Raw genomic sequence first — 26,694 nt, forward strand, 5'->3', positions numbered from 1 at the left:
AATACATTCTGGGCATTGCTCTGGCTGGTGTTTTACTATGTGTATTATTATATAGCACGAGTCAAGCCAGCCAGTGTTGACTGCTGCTACCTACAATAGTGTACTGCCCTTTATATGCTGCTATGATTTTGTTACAAATGTTAGATGAATAAGTACACCATAAGATGACTAGCCAATTCTGCACAGCTTTATAATAGATATAAAACATTGGCACAAGCATGACAACGTCATATACATACATACATACATACATACATACATATATATATAATATATATATATATATATGTATATATAGTCTGTAGTCTTGATCGAAATACAGAATTTTAGGATTTGTAAAATTTTACACACAAGAGAAATCACTTCTTTCTGAAGTGATTTGAGGTTTAATAGAACCAGTGACTGTGCTTATCAGGAAATGTTACAAACAGGGGTTCCTGTTACCCTGCTGCTCAAGAAACAGAAGGACACCACCTATGTTTGACAACATGAGTGACATTTCTGTCAAACCCTTAGCTGGAGAGGGGGTTCATTCGAACACACAGACACTCGTGTACACACACATCAAAATCTGTGCCGAGCACCAAAGTGTGGCAGAAGGTTGAAGGATCGAGCTTTTCCTTTGGATAGGCGAAGCCGACATGTTTTAGACAAGCTGGTACAGCCTGCAGCTGAGCTAATTCAGTCCTTCTATTCTCAACGAAGCTGCAGCTATGTAAATACTTGACTCAAAGTTGTGGTAGTCATGAAGTAGGAAGAAACAGAACTCCCATTACCAGTTCCCACCACGCACGGAGGAAACAAAAACATGATGGAGTACTGACACTCATCTCACTTTGAATTAAACACAGCTCTGCCATGCATCTCAAGAGACAATATTAAGTTCTGTGTTTGGGTAATACCAGGAATTCTACAGGCAGGGGCAGAATTATATTTGGTTGGCTAGGAGCCAACCATACTTTACACTTGTCCTAGAAGTAGGTGGTCAGAAACTCAGTTCTTGTCATCAGACCCGCTAGCCAGAGTTACTTAAATGATCGGGGTCTCGAAATCTTCTGTGGTACTTATTTTGAAGATAAAATAAACACGGAGAAATAAGGTAAATGAAGCGGACTTAATGTGCAGCGAAAGAGGTTCCGTTGGAATTGACCTTGGGGAAAAGCAGGTTCAGGCAGACACGGCAATACAGGGATACAGCAGAACTGGGTTTCCCACACGGCACCACCAGAGGCTGGAGACACATGTTGTCACATGCACGGAACATTTTGCTCCTCAGGAAAAAAGACTTAGAAACCAAGGCAAAGAGGAGGTGCATTTACAGCTTTCTCTCTGCTCTCTTTAAAACACATTCTACAAATTTTCTAGGCTTCACAGTGTGTATGTTTCAAAAGATGCCTTCACGTGTGACGGAGAGACGAGTGGGCTTGTCGACGCATCTGGTCTTCCTGTAATAGTATATAATGCCTCTCTCTAATAAATTTAACCACATTTTTTTTTTGAAAAAGTGTCTGTGTTCTGTTAATTTATAAAAAGCAGGGTGCTGTCAGATCAAATTTCATGAAAATGATCTATAAACCAGACTGTCAAAAGTGAAGGGTACTCAAGCAGACTTACGGGCAGGGAAAACATGCAAGCCACTGGAGAGGCTTCCCATGACTGTGGCCAAACAACAGCCCGCAACAGGGCTCACATTACCTTGATTTGCAAGTTACTGTGAGGTCACAGGAAATCCCGAAATGTTTTCCACATTTTCTTTTATACATTTTATGTCAAATTTCCTGCAATTGAAATCATAAACCCTCCTACTGCTGGACCCTCTTCTGAAGGGAAGGGATCTTTTGACACTCCCCTATGAACACCTAATAACTCAATTCCTCCCAGTGTAACAAGAAACTCAAAGACAGAATTGAAAATGGAGTATGATAAGGCTGAGATGTCACGTGCCTCAATTCCTTCAAAACGAGAGTCAAACTAATGTCATTAAGACAACTTGAAAAGTGCATTTAATCTAGGGACGGCTGACTTCTTTTTGGAATAAGAGACAACAGAAGAAATGACAGATTGTCCCAAAGAAGGTGCCGTACCACTTCCCTGAGCCTCTTATCCTAAACGCGCTTGTGGATTTATGGTCTAATTCTTAAAATGGCATCTTCTAGATGATATGGGTATTCATGACAAGACTCAAGTTCCCTCCAACCATATTTTATCGTTCCAGTTATGTTTATGAAAGGCTAAGTCAGATTTAAGTTAAACGCTGAAGTTTAAAATACCGGTTGGAGATTTATCTCTCCCACCTGTGACATTTGAGGGTGGTCAAAGGCAGCTGAATAGAGACCCACGGAATGGAAAGTCGTGCTGAGGAGGATGAAGGCTCATTAATGGATACCCGCTTCTAAGGTTCTGCTGGGTCATGAGTCATTAGCATACATTACCTCTCCAGACATATCAGGAGCCATGGGAACGGCAGGCCACAGAGATGAGTAGATTCCAAAGAACACCATCCAAAGCGCGATGCTGCCCCAGATGGCAATGTGGCTGAACTGTGAGGAAGGAAAGCTGTATCAAGACACTCCCAACCAGTCAAGCCACGAACGTTACTCAAACAGTCACGGGTTCTCTCCTCGTCTGTACTGAATTCAGAAAAACCCCACTTCCTGGAACTGTGCTATAATTGTATGCACTCATTCTGTAATCTCCTTCACTGTTTCCTACACTGACATTTTTTATCCATGGCTATCTTCCACTCTCCTTTATCTTTGCCCTGCATGTTCTTTCTCAAAGATGTTAGACACATGAGAGAAAATTATATAGAGGTCACAGGGCGTCAGATCCAAATTTCTCATTCCAATTCCCCCCTTGAGCATCCAACTATAAGTCTGTTTTCTTTAGTGAGTCTCTTTACCTGGAAGTGGACAGCCTGCAACACTAATGTGTTGAAAGTAGAATGTTTTACACAGACTGGGCATGTGTAAGTTTCTGAGGACAGATCTCTCACTGCTGTGGGATAATACTTTTGTACACTGTGAAGATGTGTCTTTGCCAAGGTGCCTTCCGTTTGGTTTAATAAAGAGTGGAATGGCCATCAACAGCTAGACAGGAGAGGAGAGGTGGGATTTCCAGGGAGAAAGAGGCAGAGGAGGAGGAATCTAGGCAGGATTCACCAACAGCCTCGGAACAAGTAGAAAGGGTCATACTAAGAGGCAACCGAGTCATGTGTCAGAATGTAGATTTAAAAAATATGGGTTAATTAAGTTATAAGAGGTAATTGTAAACAAGCCTATGTTAAAGGCCAAGCTTTCATAATTAATAATAAGTCTCTGTTTCCTAATTTGGGGGCTGGCGATCCAAGGTTACTCTGATAAAAAAGCTTGGTACATCTCACTAGTTTCATTGTTCTTCAGAATTATTATCTAACAGGTTTCCTATGGAACACCAGTCCTGTGACATCGCTGAACCCGAAAGTCTCCATCTTTGGGAGGTGGTCACAGTGTGCAATACTGAGTTCAAGGCTTGAGCGGCCTCAGTAATAAACTCATTTAACTGTGTTTTCAACCCACAATCCCCAGTTCCCCTCCGCCCATACCCAAGGTTCCCCAGACACTAACTGCAGGCTTTGTAATAGAGAGGCCTGTGATGAGAGATTTCCTTACCCAGGTCCAATAGGAGGTTTCCAGTCCCGCTTTCAAACACACAGTGATCACCACAAACTGAAAACAGAAAGGGAAAGTGTTACTTTGTCTCGTAATATGGTGTCATGGGTATCATGAGCTATCAAGTGACAGAGAGACCTTCCAAAGAACAAACAGGTCTGAATTAGGCCAGCCGTGTGCTCATCAAACTCATGGAGCAGGTGACTGGCACTCGCTAGGATGCTGTAACAGCAGCCAACAGCATGGCTCCTGCTGCCCTCTCCTGCCTCTGCTCACACTCACACCCTCAGGGTCCCTCAAGGAGGGCTACCCAGGGCCCCGCTATCTGTACTTTGTACAATTCATGAATAGCATGTGCTTAATGTGAATTTGGAGTTTCAAGCTTCCTTTAACGGAATCTTTTTCACTACAAGCTCACTTCTTGGATTTTTAAAGATAAAAATTATAGAAGTAAAACAACTACATGTTCAGGAATCTAAGTCTTTGCTCTGGAACTTTAGTATGTATAATTCTGTAAATGTAGGAGATGAGAGTCAGAGCCACTTCTTTTTTTTTTTTTTTTTTTTTTTTTTTTTTCGAGACAGGGTTTCTCTGTGTAGCTTTGCGCCTTTCCTGGAACTCGCTTTGGAGACCAGGCTGGCCTCGAACTCACAGAGATCCGCCTGGCTCTGCCTCCCGAGTGCTGGGATTAAAGGCGTGCGCCACCACCGCCCGGCCAGAGCCACTTCTTGAAACACACGTCGTTTGTGGTGATTAAATGGGTGTCCTGGCTAGTGTTAGGTCAACTTGACACAAGCTGAAGTCATCTGAGAGGAAGGAGCCTCAACTGACAAAAATGTCTCCATAAAATCAGGCTGTAGGGAAGCCTGTAGGGCATTTTCTTAATAAGTGATTGATGTGGAAAGGTTCAGTCTATTGTGGGTGGGACTACCTCTGGGCTGGTGGTCCTGGGTTCTATTAAGAAAGCAGGCTGAGCAAGCCTTGGGGAGCAAGCCAGTAAGCAGCACTCTTCCATGGCCTCTGCATCAGTTCCTGCCTCCAGGCTCCTGCCCTGTTTGAGTTCCTGCCCTGACTTCCTTTGATGATGAACAGTGATATAAACGAGTAAGCGAAATAAACCCTCTCTTCCCCAAGTTGCTTTAGGTCACGGTGTTTCATCACAGCAGTAGAAACCCTGATTAAGACAACGGGTAATTCTGAAATGAGGAAACAAAAGCTACCTTGACTACTCTGTGTAAGACGAAGTGCTAAACGGTCTTATTAATAAAAAGAAAAACCCGGAGCCAGATATTGGGATTAAAACCAAGAGATCAGAAAAGCAGAAAGAAGCCAGCCACATCCTCACCACCTGGAGATCCTCAGCCAAAAAGACCTACTTCCCGTGTACCCACGCCTATATGCCTTTCTGTTCTGCCAACTCATTTCCTCTTTCCGCCTAGCTACATCACTTCTTCTTCCTGCCCAGCTCTGTCACTTCCTGTCTGTCTGTACAGACCTCCAGACCTTTATGGTTAGTGCTGGGATTAAAGGTGTGTACCACCAAGCCTGGCTCTGTTCCCAGTGTGGCCTTGAACTCACAGAGATCCAGACCACAGCCCTACCTCCCAAGTGATGGGATTAAAGGCGTGTGCTACCATTACCTGACCTCTATGTTTACGATAGTGGCAGGGCTTTTTCCTCTGATCCTCTGATAAACTTAATTAGGGCACACAGATAAGATATCACCACAGCTCTGGGTCTCCCATAGGAACACTGCAGTGGTTCCATACACCCGCCTTGGCTTCAGATTACAAGCCGCTTTGGTTAATGAATGGGATAAGATCACTCATCAGTATGTTCAGCTCCTTTGTCCTGAAACTGGAGCTGTTAAGGCGTACCTCCTGTAGGACTAATCTTGATCAGCAACATGAGTGGACTGAGACGCACATGGGAGACTAGTAGTCCACACGGGGTTGTCTGTGAGGGCATTTCCAGAAAGCACTGTCTAAAGGAAAACGCACTCTGGAAGTGGGAAGTGCCATCCTGTAAGGTGAGGGCCCGATGGAGAAAAGGGCGGAAAGGGAGGAAGCTTGTCAGTGCATTCTCTCTCTCTCTCTCTCTCTCTCTCTCTCTCTCTCTCTCTCTCTCTCTCTCTCTCTCTCTCTCTCTGACTGCTTCGTGGCTGTCACAGTGTGAGCCTCTCCATTCTACCACAACCCCCTGTTCTGGTTTTCTGTGGCAGCCATCTGAGAGTCCTGGCGTCTCCAATATCCTGGGTTTTTGACTGAAACTGAAGCTATACTTTAATGGCCTTTCTCCGTGCTCTGCCTCAGTTTCTCCCTGTGACCCCTTCAATCCTGGGGTCTCCAGTGTAACTGAGGCTGTGTCTTGAACACTGGCTTCAGGGAGACTCTAGCCTGGGCTACTCTTCATGACCCACCAGGCCTTCAAAACCAGAACCACATGGGAGACCCTCACATGCTATTTGTGGAGTTTTCCAGCCAGTTGATGTGCAGCACTGGTACCACATGGTGCACTGGCCTTGAAGAAACACTTCCCAAAAGATTTCACCCCAATGATGTTGGTGTCTTATTAATCACTGCGGCAGTTTTCCAGCCCCTGCTGACCAGCATCCATCTTTGGATTGTCCTAGCGAAGCAAAGATTTTGCTTCCGTGCGGCTGGTCCTCTCGCTAATCACAGCTGATTCTTCAGCCTCAGCTGACCAGAATCTGCAGCTCTGAAATTCAAAATATTGTACTAGTGGCCCCAAGAGTCTTTGAGGGACTCTCAGACCTCTCTCTGTAACTTCCGAAGTCGGGCTCTAGTGTCTGTCGTTTTCTCTTTCAAGCTCTCACAGAGTAGCCGATTAAGCTCTGAGCACTCAAGGCCATTTCCAGCCTGAGGCTCTACAATGCTCCCCACAACCAAGATGGTAAGGCCCGTGAGAGCAAGACCCCACTTCTGGTATCAATTTCCACTCTAGTTTGTTTTCTGTTGCTGTGATAAACAGCCTGACAAATGACAGCCTGGGGGGGAAAGGGTTGATTTCATCTTCCAGGTTACAGTCTATCATGGAGTGAACTCATGTCAAGAACCTGTAGGCAGGAACTGAAGCAGAAACCAGAGAGACTTCTCTTAGGCTCACATTCAGCTACCTGTCCTATGCAGCCCAAGCCCATGTGTCCAGAGATGGCACCGCCCACATCAATTAGCATTCAAGAGAATGCTCCACAGCATGCCCACGGACCAATTTGATGGAGGCAGTTCATTCCTCACTTCAGATTTCCTCTTCCCAAGTGTGTTGACAACCGAGATCAGTCATCCATCTTCCCACCATGATGGATTGACACCTTCGACACTGTGAGCAAATAAACCTTTTCTCTTCAGTTATTTTGTGCAGATATTTGTCTGCAGTGATGAAAAACCAAGGAGCACATCTTCCTCACAAGGTTGTGTTTGATTAAAACACGGAATGTGGAACACTTAGACCAGCACTCATTTCATTATGATCTATTTATAACTACATGTAAAAAACTGAAACCTTGTGAGTCAAGGAAACTCTGGGCCTTAGGATTAACCATATCACTGAAATGCATTTCCTGCCTAATCCTGGTGATTACCAATGCCCATAGTGTCCACTCCTGCTTTCAGGTTTTGGGGACAGTACATGCTTCGACATTTTTGAGCAGGGTTGAAAAGTTAAGGTCTAGGGTTACAGTTGCATTTTCTCATCAGCATAACTGGTGGTAAATCATGATTAATATCTGCAGACATCAAACTTGTATTAGTGAATATTAGTTCGCTTAAGCTACATAAAATTTTCAGTAAGTGATAAAATGAAAGAAAAGCACTCTTTTGAGACCTGAGACGTTAGTGTGTCCCCAAGAGACAGCCATAATATAAACTGTGGGTTTTTCCACCTACCTGGTTAAGTATATATACAATCTTCTCAAATATGGATGTGCTTCTCTTTTACCCCTTCAGTGGGAAGACACCAGGAAAGAAATCCAAGATTTTCCCAAACCTCAACCCCTCTGGCTACCTGAGTATCACTTCTGTTGCTGTGATAAAACACCCCAAAAGAAAGCCATATAGGGTCATTTGATTTGACCTGGCTTCCGGTTAAAGGTTCCAGTCATCATTACAGGGAAATCAAGGCAGGACCTTCACGCATCATATCCACAGTCAAGCAGAGAGATAGAATTAATGCACACCTCTGTGTGTGCGCTTGCTTAGTACTCGGCTAGAATTCTCTATTTTTATATAATGCAAAGCCCAAACCATGAAATGGTGCTACTCATATTCAATGGAGGGTCTTCCTGCCTCATAGGCCAGCTGGACCTAGACAATTCCCCATGAAGACTCTCTTTTAAATTGTGTGGAGTTGAGAGTTCAAACAAGTCAGCACACACATGAACTTAACTTCTCATCATCCAGTTATTCCAACACTTGAGACGTGTATACTTTAGTTTTCAGCGCTGGGGCCTGAACTGCCTGAGTTATACTCTCCGGCTCAAAATGACATTTGAGCACATTATCCCAGAGTCAGCCACACCCATGGCTGGTTGGCCACACTTTCTCCGTACAGAGGCTGAAGAGTGAGTGAGTGAGTGAGTGAGGCACATAAGGAACAGAGAGAGGGCTGGTTACAGAAATGCAGAACTCAGGTTGGAATGCCTGTGTAATGGATTCAACTGTGTGACCATGGGCATTAGCATTCCAGAGACCTCTTGAGTTTTAGTAGAAGAAAACGGTCTGAGTGCTTCCTGGCATCTTAGAAGCAGTGGGAAGAACTTGGTGGATCTTTGGCAGCTGTGGGAAAAAAATGTTACAGAAGCCTGTGGATCACTCTCATTAAAAACATATCAAATGTGTTTGAATATTTGCTTGCATGTGTGTATGTGCACCACTTGTGTGCCTGGTGTGTCTGCCAAGGCCAGAAGAGAGTCTAAAACCCCCAGAACTGGAGTTACAGATGGCTATGAGCCATCATGTGGTGCTGGGAACTGAACCCAAGTCCTCAGAAGCAGCCAGTGCTCTTAACCATTGAGCCATTTCTCCAGCCTCAGATTACTCTAATGTTAGTTAGCATAAGCCTCTAAAGAAATCACTGGTTACACACCCATGAATACTTTAATGACGGTTGGTAACATTTTGGAAACCAAATATATATATAATATAATATAATATAATATAATATAATATAATATAATATAATATAATATAAATCTCAAAACAAAACAAACAACAACAAAAACCAAATACACGAAAGAAACCCAACAAAACCTTACGTAGGAAGCTCTTAACACTCCAAATGCCTTATTTCACTTTTGAAGGAAACTCTAAATGACCCTGAAGCCCGCCCTGCACACATTTAAGTCTGAAAGGAAAGGGGCAAAGGTAAGAGGCAGTGGTTTAGACAAAAGCACGCAAAGGGGCTGAACTCACAGTATAAACGAAGTTTCCCAGAAGCAGGTAATCTGAGGTTTTCCCATTTCCAAATACCGTGCCTGCAAGAAAAGAAGAGAGGCTTGTGAGGAAGAAAATGAAGAAACAAGAAAGCAACTTCGTCATTTTGAACACAAGAAGAATCTAGAGGCACTCGGTGGGGGCAGAAATGAAGTGCATCTTTGAGACCAGGCTGCTATTCTTCACAAAGTTGCTGCAGATGGGCCACAAATTAAATATCAAACGAGAAATCTGACGTGCTAACCAATTCTTAGACTCCACAACATGAATATAAATAAATACACAAAAATGTTGAACTCTTAATCATTTGGAAAGCTTAAAGTTCTGGGCACAGACAGAATGATGTCTCAGCGCAGAGACAGAAGGTTGGCAGCATCAGTGAGAGTCATGGGACCCTTCTCAATAAAGCTATTAACATGGAACCAAGAGAGATCGGTGAAAAACCATGCTTGGACACAGGGAACACCAACTTGATCCCATGCACACGATGCTTTGAGGCTGGACTTCTGGGTATATTTAAAGTCCTTTGCTATTCTACGATTGAGTAACAAAAAATAACTGTAGATGAAGGAATAGCAACTACCCAAGAGATGCTATTACTGGTTGAAAATATTGACAATTCCTGGGGAACTCAGCTCCATCATGAAAGGCAGCATGAGGCTCCCCACTTTGCGTGGCTTTCAGGTTCACACAAGTTACATGTGCTGTCTGGGGTGAGGCAAAGACACTTGGCTTGGCTCTGTTAAATTATTGGCTTTCATTCCTGGTCTTTGGATTCACTCAGAAATGATTGCATATCCTCAGGAGCTTCTGCATACTTGCTTTATAGCTATCGTACTTACCAAATTAGAAATTAAAACAGAACATTAAAAAAAATCTGTATTTTATCTAAAAATAACAGTAATAAACCTAGTACAAAGTCATATAAACACATTTTATGAAAAATAGCTATTTTCCTAAACAAAAATGAGTGAGAAAATTGGCATTATTTTACATTAATCTCCTTAATGTCCAGAATTTAACAGAATGCAGCTGGGTTCTCACATGTTGCTTTGGTTACAATATTTCAGAGAAATATGGATTTGTAGAGATATACATGGAGTTATGATGGGTGTGTCTGTGTTTATTTTGGTAATCTTTTCTAATAATTCTTTTATACTACATCAAAACTCAACAAGCTGCTTTTTTCCCCCCTCCCAGGAGGTAGAGGTCTGTGTTTTGTTTTTGTTTTTTAAAGGTTAGTTGCCAGCATGGAATCTGAAACTCTGCTAGTGAACTCTGTGTGCTTGGTTACATTAAAATCCATGGATCCTGTAGCATCATGCAAGACTGTAATCCTGTGGAAGCCAGTGGCTCAACTTATGAAGAGAACAACCTTTCCCACAATGCAAGTCACTGAACTCTGGGACAATAACAGATGTGTTTTTACGCCTGCCCAGTCTGTCTCTCAGAACTTTATCTCGACACACCAGTGTTCAAGGGTTAATCAGAGCAGTGGTCCACAGTATCTTCAAGGGCAGCCTTAAGTGACACTGGGTATACAGCAGCAGAGAGTTCAAGGACCCGCACTACCTCACCGCCATTGTTTTTACCCAAGCACCAGGTGTCTTAGCCCACATTGGGTTTGTATCATAACTGAAAAAGACAAAAACTATCACAAAAATTGATAACCACTCAAAATTTTGACCTCACAGGCTTCCCAAAGCTCTTGGATTTTATAAGAGATCTACAGACAACTCTTGGAATTGTTCCGCTGAGAATGATTATTACATTTTATGTTGTACGCTTTTAGGGACTCTAGTTCCTGCATCCCTTTAAAGCAAAACAAGTCTCCCAATCTCCTAGCACTCATCCAAAAGTGGGAAAAAGGCGAAACAATTACAGAGCCCCCATCATCAAACTGGGAACGCAAAGCTGTGCTACCTATAACTCATTCTTGGAGGAAAAAGTCAAGGGCCCTCGAGACTTGTCTGGATTTGGTTACCCTAGGCAGCAGCTGCTGGGGACGACTGGGCTGAAGCCGGCTGATGTGGACTATTTCCCAGGAAAACACAGAGATCTGGCATGTCTAAAGCATGCTGTATGCTGTTTGGCTTGGCTTATTTTTGACATTAAATTTCCCTTTTCTAGTTTAGAATGTTGAAATAGTAGTTTCATGGATTGGCAATATCTTGCTTTTAATTCTTACGTTGATTTTTACATTTTGAAAATAAACTTTATTTGGTGAATTTCCTTAGGGTCAGGATATCTTGAATTGTACCCTGGACTTCAGTATTTGATTGCTTCAAAAAGCAGAAACAATATAATGTACATCAGCTGATTACTGGGTAAAGAATGGTATATCTATACAGTGGAATATTATTTAACCAGAAAAGGGAATGAAGTACTGATCGATACTACAACCTGGAAAAGCCAAGCTTATGTACATAATTCCACTTACATGACATGTTCACAATAGGCAAGTTCACAGAGATAGAAAAATTAGTAGTTTTGAAGGGCTATGAGGAGGCTACGAAGAATGTGGGAGTGACTGCTAACAGACGCGGGATTTCTTTCTGGGGGTGCTAAAACATTATGGCATTATATGATGGTGACATCTGCATAGTTCAATGTAGATACTAAAAACCACTGAACGGTGTATTTTGAAATGCTAAATGCTTCTGTAACCTAATTATACCCCAATAATAAAACAAACTCTTTTCCATCATGATCTTGAAATTGAGAAGTGTTTACCGTTACAGTTTCCTGAGTAATGAACAAAGGAGATTAAAACTTCGGCTTAGGCAGGAGTCCACCACTTTCTCTGGAACACTTACACATTCATGCTGTGAGCCACGGTAATCCAGCCGCAGCTGACTGGTACCCGTGGGAAGGCAGGCACTGTCCTGAGCAGAGCAAGCACTCACTCCTCAGCATGCTGAGGCTTAGGGGAGAAAGACGATGCCGAAAGACCCAAACATCACACCAGGTTAGGCCAGCTGTGTGCGGACATAAGGGTGACGAAGGGACTGGGTGCCGCAGGAGTGGCACAGGGGTGATCGGAGAGGAGAGAGGAGCCACTCCCCTCACAGCCTCTCTGGGGAAGAACACGTAGGACTCCGGAGGTGGAGGATTTTGTTACAAGTATGATAAGCCTTGCGATACTCGGTTTGGTTTATGTTTTTTCAAGGTCATTCTGGAAACGCACGTTAAAGGGGCAAGAACAGCAAGTGTGGTGTTATGCGAACAACCACGAGCTCATAGACGGTGGGGACGGATGGATGCCTGTACTTAGGAAGGACTCACAGCCACTTGAGCGGAGAATGAGCCAACGTTTATATTCTTGCAGCCTGGGAGCACAGTACTGAAGAGCCAGCACTTCCTTAGCACCCCAGGGAAGAGGTCTGCCCTGGGACTCCGAGCACCAGGCTAGGCTTGACAGACATCCTTCCTCCCTAGAGTGGCCACTTCATCATTTTTATGGACAGAGGAAGTACACCATGATCCTCTCTTTCAAAACTGATGGAATAAAATCACTCCCTTGAAACCAGACGAGAAAAAAAAAGGGCGTACTCCAAGACGAAGGGGGAGACACATTAAAAATGTCAGCTCAAGTTCACCTGAAAATGCCAGCCCAACTGATCAGGTTCAATTTAAAGTGCTCTATATAAGCCTCATAGTACAAGAAAGAGATGACATAAGACATTAGCACTTACGAGCTTCACAGGATAGGCTTGTAAAGGCGGCGGGGGAAGGCCTGAAGTTTGCAAGTTTGGGAAGCATGAGGGGTAAAAAAGAAGGGCTTTGCATAGATTAAATCACTTGACTTCTAAAGGAATAATAAAAATCTCCACTGTGTGCACAACTTTTGGGTGCACAGTATTTTCGATGAAGGAAAACGCCACGGTGGGGAACGCCGCCATAACTTAGAACACATATCGACAATGAGTTACTTTGCCGAAAGGGTGAGACAGCATCTCTTTGCATTCATACCCTTTCTACTTACCATACTGAAGGGCTTTGAGTGGGAACCAAAAGAGAATAACGGAGTGGAAGAGGCCATTCAGACAATGAACCCAGAAAACCTGAGGGAAAACAAGAATCCATGAGAACCATTCGCGATAAACTTGTGCTGTGACCTCTGCCCTTCCTTTTTATCTGTGGGCTGGATGCACAAAACGTGTTTCTGCCGGGGCCACCACTGTGAATTAATAGAACTGACAGACACTCTCTGCCGTAGACGTTCATGGGTCATTTATTTATTTTTATGTTTCTCAAGACGTTTTTTCAGCTTCACTTGAAATTTTTTTCCTACTAGAAAGAAAAAAAAATCCACTATCAAAAGTTTAAATTTCTGCCCACCAAAGGGAAAAAAAAATATTATAACAAATGCAGATCCTGGAATTTCTTATACTGTGATTTTTTTTCATAACTCTAGAAGAATAGACCTTTAAAAGACTATGACTGGGAAATCCACCCCCCTCCATCCCACTACTCTGTATTGCTTCGGTGGCACAAATATCTAAAGCTGCTTTCTCTCTCTTGCATAGAGTGTAAACAAAAAGCACAAAGTCTAACATTTAGATTATGTATTCATTAAAATAAAGTCTTCTGACTATGTCTGAATTTATCAAAGGCTTTTACAGTTGTTTAACATCTGTCAATACCAAGTCTCAGACAGTCACCACAGCCACTTAACAGCCTTTACTTTTTACGTCTTGTGTATTACGAACAGGAGAGCAGACATCATCGGGACTTGTAACAGAATGTGAGCGATTAGGTTATAGAAAACTGCTTAGACTCTTTATGAGCCCCTGAACAGCTGTAGCTTCATCATTTAAAATGGCTTCTTGCAAACAAAGCTTAGTGTTAAATACAATTGGCGTGTATTAATAGTTCTAAGCTGTTCAAACAACAGAAATTAAGTTGCCTGCCTCCCAAAATTTTCCACTGTGATCTCAATCTCCTTTGTGAGTTCACCCAGCCACGCTGGATGGTATGATCCAATTTACGCTCCAATACTTTACACATTTGAACTTGTGTTACTCATTAACCTTTGCTGCTTCTCCTCACTCGGCCATTACCCCACGTTTTTATTTGACAGAAAGCACAGGTGGGTGCAGGAAAAATTAGTTCTACTTTTCCATTCCCCCGACCGACACTTATTGTCACATGCTAATCCTTTAACCCCTGTCATGACCTCAGAACCTCCGACCCCTTTTACCATAACAAATGTAAGCCTCATCATTCAAGGGGACAATGCCTCCACACTTGGGACCCTCGGCAACCGCTGTGTAGACAACTATGCATTTTGTAACCATTTGTTCCTGAATTTTAAAACATTCAGGTGGAATGCAATCGAACAGTTTCGCTGAAATCGTTTGCTAGAAATCTATAACCCCTAGAGAAATAGATGGTAAACTGAATATATAAGCTTAATACATACTCAAAGAGATATGGGACTTGCGTAGCTCAATTGAGTTGATCTGGAGTTTTCTAAATGACCGGGTTCTACAGACAACGAAGTATATATTTCAATGATAAAAGACAGAAGGAAAAAGTCACTCTTATGTCAACACTGCATGCTACCTGTTTTCTTCTTTTCCTGACCATAAAACTGTGCCCATAACTGTCATGTGTGACAGGGCATGAGAGGATGTAGCTTTTCAGGAATGACTGGGTAATCCGGGGAGGATCGATACATGCTTTCATTCAAGAGGGGTACGGTCATGTTTGTGGCTGGAAGCTAACTTCTGAGACAGCACCACAGAGCCCAAACTATGGAAGGCAAGGACCTGCAGCTGAGCTTGATAAAGCCCACTAGGTTTGCTGAGAATCATTGCCAATGTAGCAGCCTGCACTTGGCTCCCAGATGACTTTTTATAGTAAAACAGGAGCTCATGACCACCGCATACGCCCTGACTGTAGCTTTTCATCATTTGAAAATGTTCACCATAGATAATGAAAACCATGCCAGCAATGCGGGGAGAATTTGATACAAACTGTTCACAATAAATAAATAACCTAAAAAAAATAAAATATTAAAATGTTAACTTCGATATTGTATACTATGAAGAAACAGCTTAAGAATATACCACTAAAAAAACATTTTTTAGAACTGGAGGTACAAATTAAGCAAGCTTCAGGGTGTTTGATGTTTTAATTGACCATTTTCAGTGATTGAACCCAAAGCTATCAAGCTATATGCATGTGTACTGGATATCCATGCAGTGTGCTCATGAAGCCTGAGTCTCAGAAGAAAACGAGCTTCCTGGTTATATACTCAACACTATCATTTACGGTGTGCAGAGGAAAGGCATCAATAGGCCTGTTTCCCTTCGTTCTTGGTACATTGAGAATAAATAGCGCTAGAGAGCCTTATGAATTAATACATGTTAAAAGTCCCTATGCTATGTGGGTCCTGGTGGCTCAGTGGTTAAGAGCACTGACTGATGTCCTAGAGGACTCAGGTTCAATTCCCAGCCGTCCGGTGTCCAATCACATCAGAATTAAAAAAAAAAAAAAAAAAGAAACAAAAGTTCCTATGCTAAATTCCTGTACATTTAAGACACGGAATTGCTGTTATATCTGTCACTAATTTGCTACTGAACATGCACTAAATTAAGTGGAAATGAATCAGTAAAAGGGTATTATATTTGTTCATTTGTTTTACTTCTAATCAAATACACATAAATATTATGGCATCTACCTTGGTTGCTGCCATTTTAAATTCATCCTCTCAGTGACATTAAACAGAAACCTGGATCATTACATTATACTAGTGTGGAAACGTGTTAGAAGATACACTTGCCGGAAAGTAAACTATGCAGAAACGAAATCTTCTCTTGCTGGAGTGACTAAGTATCACAGGTCACAGGAGATGACAGTAGCCTGTGATGTGTTAGGCAGAGTTTGAACCCAAGCAGTGCAATCAGCTCCAACGTCCACCAGCAGATGAATGGACGGTAAAAACGTGGAACATTTACATGGCAGTATTTCCTTCAGCCATAAAGGAAAATGAGCCCCTGAACCTTGAATGGGCATGAATGGAACTGGAAAATATTATATGAAGTGAGGCGGCCCAGGTGCAGAAGAACAAATCCTGCAGGCTCTCTCTCTCTCATGTGTGGCTCTTGGTTTCTCACTAAAAAAAGCTATTCATTGATTCTTTGTGGATTTCACATCACGCATCCTGATCCCGCTTGTCTTCCAGGCTCCTTGCCTCCGCCCTCCGCCCTGGTGACCTCCCTGCATGGCGTCTTGTTTTTATGCATGTATGTTTAGGTGAGAATGTGTGTAGACGGAGGTGTGGGAAGCAGCAGGAGGCGCAGGAAAGGGGTAAGAGGCTCAAGGAAGGGCAATGGGGAGGGTGATCGAACACATGGGATATGAAGGTACCAGGGGGGTGGCTGGGGGCGGGAACACACAAACGGGGGGCCGGAGAAAGGGAGGTGGGGAAAAGGGACGAAGAGAAGCAACCAGAATAATCCCATAGGAGAAGCCATAAGGAAACCTGCTACTTTTGATGCTAATGATACCTTTTATGCTAATGAAGAAAAGAAAAGGAAAAAAAAAAAAGACTTTGTAGATAAAAAACCAAAACCAAAACAACCACCCAGGCAAACTCCAGTTTAAGGTAAAACGCTAGATACTTCATCTTGTGTTTTAAGATTTAAGCCTCAGAGCTACCTAGTAAACAAGAAGTTATTTCCTGGAGACTGCAGTTTTAATGCCCAACTCAGTTGCTCTAAAATTCTAATGAGCACATTATTTCCTCAAACTGGAGACTGGGAAAGAAGGAGATCGCGCTCCCCACCCCAGCACAAGTACAGCCAGGCCCTGTCAGTCCCAGGTGACTCTGGTGAGGAGTGAGCCATTTCCAACGCTTCCTGAAAGGACAGTGACGTGGCCTGTGGCCTGCAGGCCACATCTACTCATTGCTGCCCCAAGAACCCCGATGAAGAGTGGTTTCATTTTAATTTGTAACCCTCAAAAAAAATAATAAAACCCCAACAAACAAAACAAACAAACAACAATAACAAAACCCCCAACAGTCCAACTCAACCAACAAAACTTCTTTGCCCTCCATACTCCTTCATATGACTTGCCTCACACAGTACCTTGGAGTTCTTGGCTGAGGCAGGCCAGATGCCCCAAGCTTGCTGCAACAGAGAAAAGCCCTCTGAACACCACGAACACCAGCTCCTACCTTGGTATTGAAGTCCAGAGCGTTCTGGGACGTTTTGTACAACTCAGGGTATTTTAACATGTTCTCTTTTCTGCACGATCTCTCAAATATTCCAAGCGTCAAGGGAGGCATTGCTGTGAACATCTGAAGGGACACACTGCTCATTACATCACACGGCCAGATGATGGGTATGACATTTATCTTCAGTATTAAACAAACAGGAATTATCAAACGGGCTCAACTTACCACATTATAAAGTCCTATGCACCATCTCTCAAAGAGGATTTGCCCAGAAAAGCCATTGACAAAGGCAAACCAGATCTGGGAAGAAAACAAGCCCCAGAATTAGGGCACAGAATCTCAACACATCGAACCCTGAAAAGCAGCACCGACGGATCATTTGTGGGTCTCTGGACAATGACATTTCTTGTCTTTGCTTTTGATTTAAAGGGGCACTTTCATTATATAGCTGCCATCTGAGACAGAATTTATCCGATTTGCCAAATCTAAATATCTACATGAACAAGCAATCACAGATTTAAAAAAAAAATGAGGTATTACCTTGTTTCTACAAGTGAATATATTTACATGCCATCAAATTCTCATAGCTTTAATTCCCCTTTTAAAATCAGTTGAAGATTATTTTTTTTATAGATGTTCTACTTATTTATTTAGGAACTAACTTCCTGTAGTAATAAGATCATCATTTTCCTCTGTGTCGTGTGTGTAGTTTATATAAATAATGTCACAGGTTTATTTTACTTGAGACCAGCTGTAAACAGTGTCACACCCTACTTCTTTCCCTTAGCAATACAAAGAGTGCTTGAGTTTTCACAACTCCTTAACACACTTTTAATGGATTCAGAACTTCTGCAGTGTGGAGATTTTGCTGGCTTAACAGCTCTTGTTATCAGAAATGATTCCTAACTGAAACCTTACATATCTTTCTTTTTTCCTTAGGATAAATACTTCAAGTAAAATTTAATGCATTAAATATGTTTCCTTTTTTTCTTTTTTATATGGTTCTTATTGGTATTTTATTGATAATTATTGCCATCAGAATGTTAAATTTGAATTTATATATTGTAATATTTTAAACTTAAACTTAAATTTTTTACTTTTAATTGTGTATAGGTATTTGAGTCTGCATGTGGGCAGGTGCATGTGAGTGCAGGTACCCCAGGAGACCGGAAGCATAGCATCCCCTGGAGGTATAGTGACAGATGCTTGTGAGTGGAACTTTAATGCTTGTACAAAGGCCAATCTTTAATTACTAGAACATATGTTTTCATATGTTTGTAATTTTCTTTGAAAGAGAAATCCCAACTTAGAAACAAAATTTAGGAGTAATAGAGAGTTTCATTCAGCATATTTGAAACAAATATAAAGTGATTATTGGCAATACCTTGAAAAAAGAATGCCTTTAAAAAAGCCAACCTAAATATAATTAAAAATCAAGCAGACTTGGAAGAGTAAGAAGCCTAGCCCAGCAAGAAGATTACCCATCCACACAGCACAGCACTAGCAGACAGCAGGGAAGAACTTGACCTGCGGCTCCACAGAGCACTCAGAGGCCCAGGAACCTTGCTATACTTCATGTTTCCTTTAACCTCATTATGGAAGCATGAACGGCTACAAATTCGACATTCATCAGTATGAACTCAGGACCCCCCCCCCCAATCCCCCTGCCACAATGAACAGTTGCTGTGTTGGCCTTCATTTTTATAGTGGAAGGGAATGGCTGAATGAGTATTAAGAGTGGATGTCTCCAAATCAGTCTAATGGACATGATCTGCACACGATCACGGGGAATAATTAATTCTAAATCCATTGTTAAAGCATTGGTACTGGGTAAGTTTATGTTAATAAACTGTATATGGTCAATAATTATAGAGGTGAATGGCCCTTTAGCTTATTTTCATGTAACCTTCTATTGTTAATTTAGGTAACATGAGATTAGATTTTAAGACCCTCCCCTTCAAGTCAATGAACAGACAGAAAGTTTCAAACACAAAAGAACTCACAAATAAACCAGCAAGTTTGAGTTCAAAGTATATTTTAAAATATATAAGCAGAGTGTGCTATAATAGAAAACATTTAAATGGGAGTTAACACATTTTTATCGCCATACTTTCTGAATGAAAGGTATGTGACATGCTTAGAAATTTATCCGTTGTATTTCAAAAGGTTCATCTTCCTGTTGCTTTTCTTTTTAAAAGAGAATGGACTGGAATGCCTAAATTAGGGCCAAGTCTTTCAACACTGTAGTACATCTTTAGGTAAATGTTTTGGTATTCAAAGGTTTGCTCTCTACGTTTCTTTTAAGGAGAAAGAGAAAGTCCTTGACAGGAAAGCAGTCTACCACAGGCAGGTTAGCCTGAGATTTGCAGTTCAAGCCATATCTTAGAAACACATCCCTAAGTAAGACAGAACCTGAATTACCATAAGCACACAGAGCCCCTCCTTTGACCCAACCAAAGCCTTGGATGGAGAGCCTTCCGGGGGTGGTGCCCAGATGATTTCAATTCCCAGGGAATTTACTTCCCAGCATACTGGGAAAGTACCACCTTATTGACTTTAATGACTTTCTGGAAAGGGGAACCGCTACATTGTTTTGGGGTCTAAGAAAACCTAGATGCCACCAATTGTCTTAAAGAAAAGCTCCTCTTTGTTAGGATGGGATCAGATGATTCAGAAGGGGAAAAAAAAACCACTTTTTAGAAGGAGCCAATGATTTAAGTGAACACCTACAGCCACTGCCAGGCAGCGACCCCGAGCAAGCTTTCTATCGCCATCTGCTGAACCTGTGTGTGTGTGTGTGTGTGTGTGTGTGTGTGTGTGTGTGTGTGTGTGTGTGTGTGTGTGTGTGTGTGTCTGCAATTGACAGCCACGGAGGAGCTAGCTAGTGATAGCCCCGGCGGGACAATGACAAGAAAGCAGCTTTTGCTGATAATCTATTACACTCTTTGGGTTTAAGATCATGCTTTATGAATTCTTTTCCAAGCTCCCCTCCAACATCCCCCACCCCCCAGAGGCGGGTCAGCTAAAGCCCCACAGACATTTTCCTGATGGAGCACTTCTGCATATTAAGCAGCGGCTTGCAAACAGTCAATGCGGTCTCTGCTCCCACGCCTGATCAGCACAAAAAAAACAGAAAGGAGAGATTCGAGACTGGCAGTTGTCCTTGCTGGAGACATTCAATGATGTGCTTTCTGCCTATTCATTCTCAGTATTGACATGAGCCATTAACATCTGCAGAACTTGTTTTAGCTGGCAGAAGTTAGGTATGGGGGGAATTGATTTAAAAGTTCAATCCATATCCAACAGTTGAGTGATATTCAAAATACATTTCCAAAAAGTGCTACCAGAAAAATAAAAATGAAGTTTCCAGGAAAGTTTCTATCTCACTTCCTTTTTAACCCGTTAAGAATGTGATCAGTGTTAAATAGCTTAAGAAGGGGTTTACATTCAAAGCCAAGTCAATTCAGGGCTGGGGATAACCACAAATCATATAATGCTGGGCTCGAAATGGGGTGTGAAGACTTCTTTTTCACTGGACTTAAACACATTTTTATTTTCCTCATTGGTACCTAAGTTTTCACACTTCACTCTTGTTGTCGATCTAGATTAAAAAAAAAATTGTCAACTAGTCTAGAGGTAAAATATGAACTTATTTCATTAAAAATTATACTCTATATACAGCTATGTGCTGACAGATTTTAAATTCTTGGTTTAAAAGTCTTAAAACAATCTATGTAAATAAAGTGTATCACACTTTCAATGATTTAAGTGAGAACATAAAATTAGGAAAGTTATTGATATATAGAGGGGATGGGAATAAAAATAATCCTTTTAGGGAAGGACCACAAATTTATATAGAAACAAACATGATTTTTTTTTGAGACAGTCTAACTAGGTAGCCCAGGCTATCCACATGCCTTAGTCTCCCAAGTACTAGGATAATTGGTGTGCACCAAACTCCTGACTTCAAAGATTAAAAAACAAACAAACAAAAAACCCAACAACAAAACTTATAAATTACTTTGAAAGTTTGTATTAAAACACAGGTTTTTCAGACCAAATCTAGCAATAGTAATCAATGATGCTTCTGTTTCCGAGTATTTGGTTACTTTAGCTAGGGGTATGGTAACCTAACTACAGATGTTAAGTGACTAATAGATGATGTAGTCTGTATACCTCAAAATTAAGTTTCAATATCCTAATCTAACTCATAACAAGAATTCTGACAGAGGTAACTGAGCCAACTATCTAGCAGTTTCTAACTAACACAGCAGATGTGGAGTAAAATATCTCTGGTGTAAAATATGGATCTTATTTCCATAAAGAAGTGGGTAGGCCATGTCCTTCCGACAGATGCATAGAAAGGCCCACGGACTAGAGGATAAAGTGGCACAGACAACCATCTGTAAGAGGGCCCTCAGCAAACCTGTGAGGGTGTGGCAGGTCCTAGAGAGTGGAAGACAGTTTTCCTAACAAATTATCCACATTCCTCAGAGCTCTCTGAGGAATGTCTCAGCCTATCTAGAGGTTCATTATTATGCTACACTTTCTGATGACCTAGGGGCCAGATATTAAACAACCTAAGAAATGTAGGGAGCAGAGGAAGGCCTGAGTGAGTGAAGTACTGAGTGAGTGTGTGCTGGTGATGTGGACATAGTTACGTCAAGGATGCCAGCCCAGACTCACAGAGAAAATAGCAAAGCCGTCTCCCCTGGGGTAATGCTCAGAGGGAAATGGCAAAGCCTTCTTCGGGCCACCAAGTGTGAGTGCTTACAGTATAGGTAGAAAATGTCCTCCACAGCTTTCTCCTCAGATACTTACAGCTTGAAGATTGCTCCCTTACAGAGACTGTCCTACAGAGAGTAGCTGGACCTGCCCTCTTATCCCCCTGTACACTGTATACTCCTTGTTTATCTCTATATAATATCCCTGCCTCCTTTTTTAGGTATATGTAATAACCCTGCCTCTATGTTCAACTCTTCATAATAAGAACACGGAGCTTCTGGGTGATGAAGTTTCTCCAGCAGGGAGTCCAGACCACTCAGCCTCAGCTTTCCATATGTTTTTCTTCATTACCTTGTGTGTCCCCCACCTCACCCCTCAATGGGGTCCCCATCCCTGGAGCTATGCAAGGAATGGACAAAAAGAGCCTTTGAGATGGCTCAGGAGGTAAAGGAGCTTGCTGCCAAGACTGAAGATCCAAGTTCATTCCCCAGAACCCATGTGGTAGACCTGGACAGAATAGACTCCCAAGCTGGGTGATGGCACACACCTTTAATCCTAGCACTCGGGAGGCAGAGGCAGGCAGATCTCTGTGAGTTCAAGGCCAGCCTGGTCTACAGGGTGAGTTCCAGGACAGTCAGGGCTACACAGAGAAACTCTGTCTTAAAAAACAAACAAGAAAAAAAAAAGTCCTGCAAGTTGTCCTCTGGCCTTCTGAAGTTTGTACATGTCTACATCCATACCCACAAAATAATGAATGTCAGAAAATATGAATACATGAATAACCCTTTCTTGTTCACTTATCTGCCAATACTATGCTGCTTGCTCCGCTCTGCAGGCCACATGTGCATTAGAGCACAGGATAGGCTCTTAGTCCAAATTGAGATGCACTCAAGGCAAAATATATACCAAATTTCAAACACTGGGCATGTAGGAAAGAATGTAGAATTTCCACCCAAGTGTAAAAAAATTAATAATGTTGACATTGGTGAGGATTGGTAATATTTTGAATACATTGACTTAAAATACGGTACTGAAATCAACCTGGGTTTTTGTTGTGGCATTTGCTAACGCAGCACCTAGAAAACTTAAAATTACAAACTTGGCTTCCATCGTAGCCCACTGGCCGGCTGCTGAGGTTACGGCCTGTGCTTGACTTGTTTTGTCCGGTATTTGATGCCCAGTCTGATGCCAAAACATCTGCAGGGCGAAGCTAGGTTTTAATTCTTGGTGTGTCCATGTGTGCTTGCATGTGTGCAAGTGCTCATGCGTGTGCATGTCTATGGGGACCAAAGGTCAACCTCAGATGCTGTCCTGGAGCTCCCTGAGCAGGCTAGGCTGGCTGGTTAGCTTCTCCGTCGCCTAGACTACAAGGGCATGCCGCACCCTGCCTGCCTTTGTACACGGGCTCTGGGACTTGAACTCAGGTCCTCGTGCTGACAATCTACTGCTTTGCCAAGTGAGCGCCCTAGTCTCAGGTTTCATTTGTAAGTTGATGCCATCTTTGATATACGGAAAGAACCTAGAAATAGAATATTTTAGGAAAATTCCTTATCCCAAATCGTATTTGTCAACCCTAGAAACCAAAACAGACAGCTAGCAAAGGGTAGTTGTGCTATTAGAGAAGATCTAAGAGAGTGACTCTGAACCTGTGGGGTGCAACCCCCCTCTGGGGTCAAATGACCCTTTCACAGGGGTCACCGAAGCTAATATAAATATCCTGCATATCAGATATTTATATTACAATTCATAACAGCAAAATTACAGTTATGAAATAGCATCAAAAATAACTTTACGGTCGGGGGGGTCACCACAACATGAAGAACTGTAGTAAAGGGTCACGGCATTAGGAAGGTCACTGATCTAAGACAAGGATGCCAGATAGTGATGCTGTTATCTCATTTCCCGGTTGTACTCGTGTGCCTCCCCTGGACCAGAACTAACTGCTATCCTCTACTTCTGTCATCTTTCTTCATCTTTTCCCCCCCATCACCAGGATTATTACTCTCTAAATACTGTTTTCCATGTGTGTACTTCCCCTCAACAGTGGCTTAAAGACATTCTGCACACGTTCAAGCTTCATAGTCTTTACAGTTTTAAAAACTGAAAACATGACTCATGAGCAACTCTACTTCCACTTTCTACCAAAGTGACGTGACACTTTGAGCTTGTGTCTAAATGTTGATGACTATTCTCATGGCTGACATCTTATTTGCTTCAACACATTTAGAAATTATAAAAAGTGAAGAAATGGTTCCGTAGTTAAGAACACCAACTGTTCTTCCAGAGGACCAGGGTTTGATCTCCCACACCACATGACGCCTAACAACCAACCCACCTGTAACTCTAGTTCCAGGAGATCCACCCTGGTCTCTGTGAGCACTGTAAGCTCATGGTGCAGAGACAGACAGACATGCAGGCAAAACACCCATTCACATAAGACAAAAATAAAATAAACCTTATGTAGCAGGAATCTTAAAAGGTCTTATTAATAAAATCAAACCTGAAGCCAGGTATTGGGGTGAATGCTGGAAGATCAGAGAAGCAGAACAAGCCACAGCTACCTCACCTTGCCAATTCCTCAGCTGATCCTGTTTCCTCAAACTGGAAGCCTCTGAGTCCTCATCTGAATGAATCTCAGCTGAACGGCTGCTCAAAAGCCTAAAAGCTTAACTAGGCTCTAGTTTCTGGTTTTCACGCCTTAAATACCTTTCTGCTTCCTGCCATCACTTCCTGGGATTAAAGGCTCTTGTTACCATGCCTGGCTATTTCCAGTGTGGCTTTGAACTCACAGAGATTCAGATGGATCTCTGCCTCTGGAATGCTAGGATTAAAGGCATGTGTGTCACCATTTTCTGGCCTCCGTATCTAGTGGCTGTTTTGTTCTCTGACCCCAGATAAGTTTATTAGGGTGCACAATATTTTGGGGAACACAATATCACCACAACCTTACAATTGTTTTTTCTTAAAAAGTAAATGAGAAGATGAATCAAGTACTCATGAAAACAGCGAGAAAGATTTCCATAAAGAGAACAGTTAGAATTACGAAGGATAGGGGCAGGACTAAGTTTACCACGCTGCTACCTCAATGATGTAGAGCACGATGTTCTTGTAGAAGCAGTACAAGATGCACTTGGAGACTCTGTTGTAATTCCAGGCACCGTGAACCATCAGCAAATTCTTCAAATACTTGAACTAGGAGAGGAATGGAGAGGCATTAGTATTTTCCTCCTTACTGCCAGCTGATGGAGAAAGCAGTGTTGGTATGTGTCATAGCCGCAAGGCTTTACCTGAGCTATGGAGTAATCGGAAGAGTTGGCTGCCTGCAGACCTTCGTTCCCGCTTATCCCAACCCCGACATGGGCCGTCTGTATCATGCTGACGTCATTTGCTCCATCGCCAATCGCAAGTGTGATGACTTTGACTTGTTTCTTGACCATCTCAACCACCTCCGACTTCTGAAGAGGAGAAACCCTTAAAAAAACAAAAACAAAGGATCAATCAATTTTTTTTTTTGACCAATAGATGAAGCAAAACGTTTAGATGAATGGTTCTCTGATGAACATGGTGGGGGGGTTGCAAGTGGTTGGTTCTCTGCTAACCCGTTTGTCGCGTCGAGGGAAACTCAAAGCAAAGATAGCAATAGTCCTAGAAGCAAATCTGCAGGTGATATGCAGGAGACATAGCACTTTGTTAAGTACCAGCCAGGGACATCAGAAATTTAATTCAAAGAGAAGGCACACAAAGCTGTTGAGGGGCTAAGAGGCAGCTCAGTGGTTAAGAGGATGTACTACTCTTCTTGCAGAGGACCAGCATTCAGTTCCCAGCACCTGTATCAGGTGGCTTACAACTGCCTGTAACTCCAGCTCCAGGAGATCCTGCGCCCCCTTCTGGCCTCTGTGGGTACCTGCCTCTCACATGCATATTCTCCCCTGTATACACATAATTAAAAAGCCAAATACATCTGGCACAAACACACACAAACAACCAAATAACAGTAAATAGTCCAAATACTAACGGGGTTCTGTTTGGTGTCTTGAAAGGAGAAGTTTTAAGCTTCTGAGAGCTGGTCATATGTAATGTAAAGTAGCTTAAAACGACTGAAATTAATAGCGGGGAGTTGGCTAGCCTTTCAACCCATTCTCAGACACCATTGTGAATCTCAAGAAAAGTAAATATCCGATGCTAGAATATAGTCCACATGCTTCGTTTTCTTCCAGAGGCACAGACTAACACACACATGCAGAAATCAATCAGCCTTTTCTGCAAACATGGACCAGGAACAGAAGGCATCAGCGTTTACGCTAACATCACATTTGGTATTAAATGTGAAGCATTTTCCATGCATCTTAAAAAGTCATTTTAGAAATAAGTGCCAAGATAATGATAGCAATGTCCTAAGACAGAGTGCTTCAGCGGCACAATTAACTTAATCTATTGTCCATACTGCGCTGGAAATGGAAAGACAGGAAGACTAAACAGTGAGTCAGTCCAGACAACTATTAAGATAGCAATTAGAGCCGGGTGTGGTGGTGCACACTGGTGATCCCAGCACTTAGTGGTTGATCCAGGAAGGAGGGTCAGAAGTTCTAGGCCAGCATGGGCTATATAGCAAAGTCCTGACACACACACACATGGATAAGAAGAAGAAGCAACCAAGGTATAAAGTGCTAGTCCATAGAAA

General features: G+C 42.3%; 1 protein-coding gene across 4 annotated transcripts in view; it reads right to left on the reverse strand.

Annotated features, from left to right (window-relative positions):
• Nucleotides 1-26,694, reverse strand: part of Atp8a1 (ATPase phospholipid transporting 8A1) — a 231,457-nt gene that overhangs the window by 27,845 nt on the left and 176,918 nt on the right. For all 4 annotated transcript variants that reach the window (XM_052735065.1, XM_052735066.1, XM_052735064.1 and 1 more), the window contains 8 exons: nt 25,301-25,484; nt 25,095-25,205; nt 17,514-17,588; nt 17,289-17,411; nt 13,086-13,164; nt 9,080-9,141; nt 3,651-3,707; nt 2,433-2,540 (listed from right to left, as the gene is read on the reverse strand). In XM_052735065.1, the coding sequence (XP_052591025.1) occupies nt 2,433-2,540; nt 3,651-3,707; nt 9,080-9,141; nt 13,086-13,164; nt 17,289-17,411; nt 17,514-17,588; nt 25,095-25,205; nt 25,301-25,484 (799 nt within the window). The remainder of the gene's footprint in view (nt 1-2,432; nt 2,541-3,650; nt 3,708-9,079; nt 9,142-13,085; nt 13,165-17,288; nt 17,412-17,513; nt 17,589-25,094; nt 25,206-25,300; nt 25,485-26,694) is intronic.

The sequence above is a fragment of the Peromyscus californicus genome, unplaced genomic scaffold (assembly GCF_007827085.1).
Source record: "Peromyscus californicus insignis strain IS unplaced genomic scaffold, ASM782708v3 Scaffold_13__1_contigs__length_99412109, whole genome shotgun sequence".
Lineage (NCBI taxonomy): Eukaryota > Metazoa > Chordata > Mammalia > Rodentia > Cricetidae > Peromyscus > Peromyscus californicus.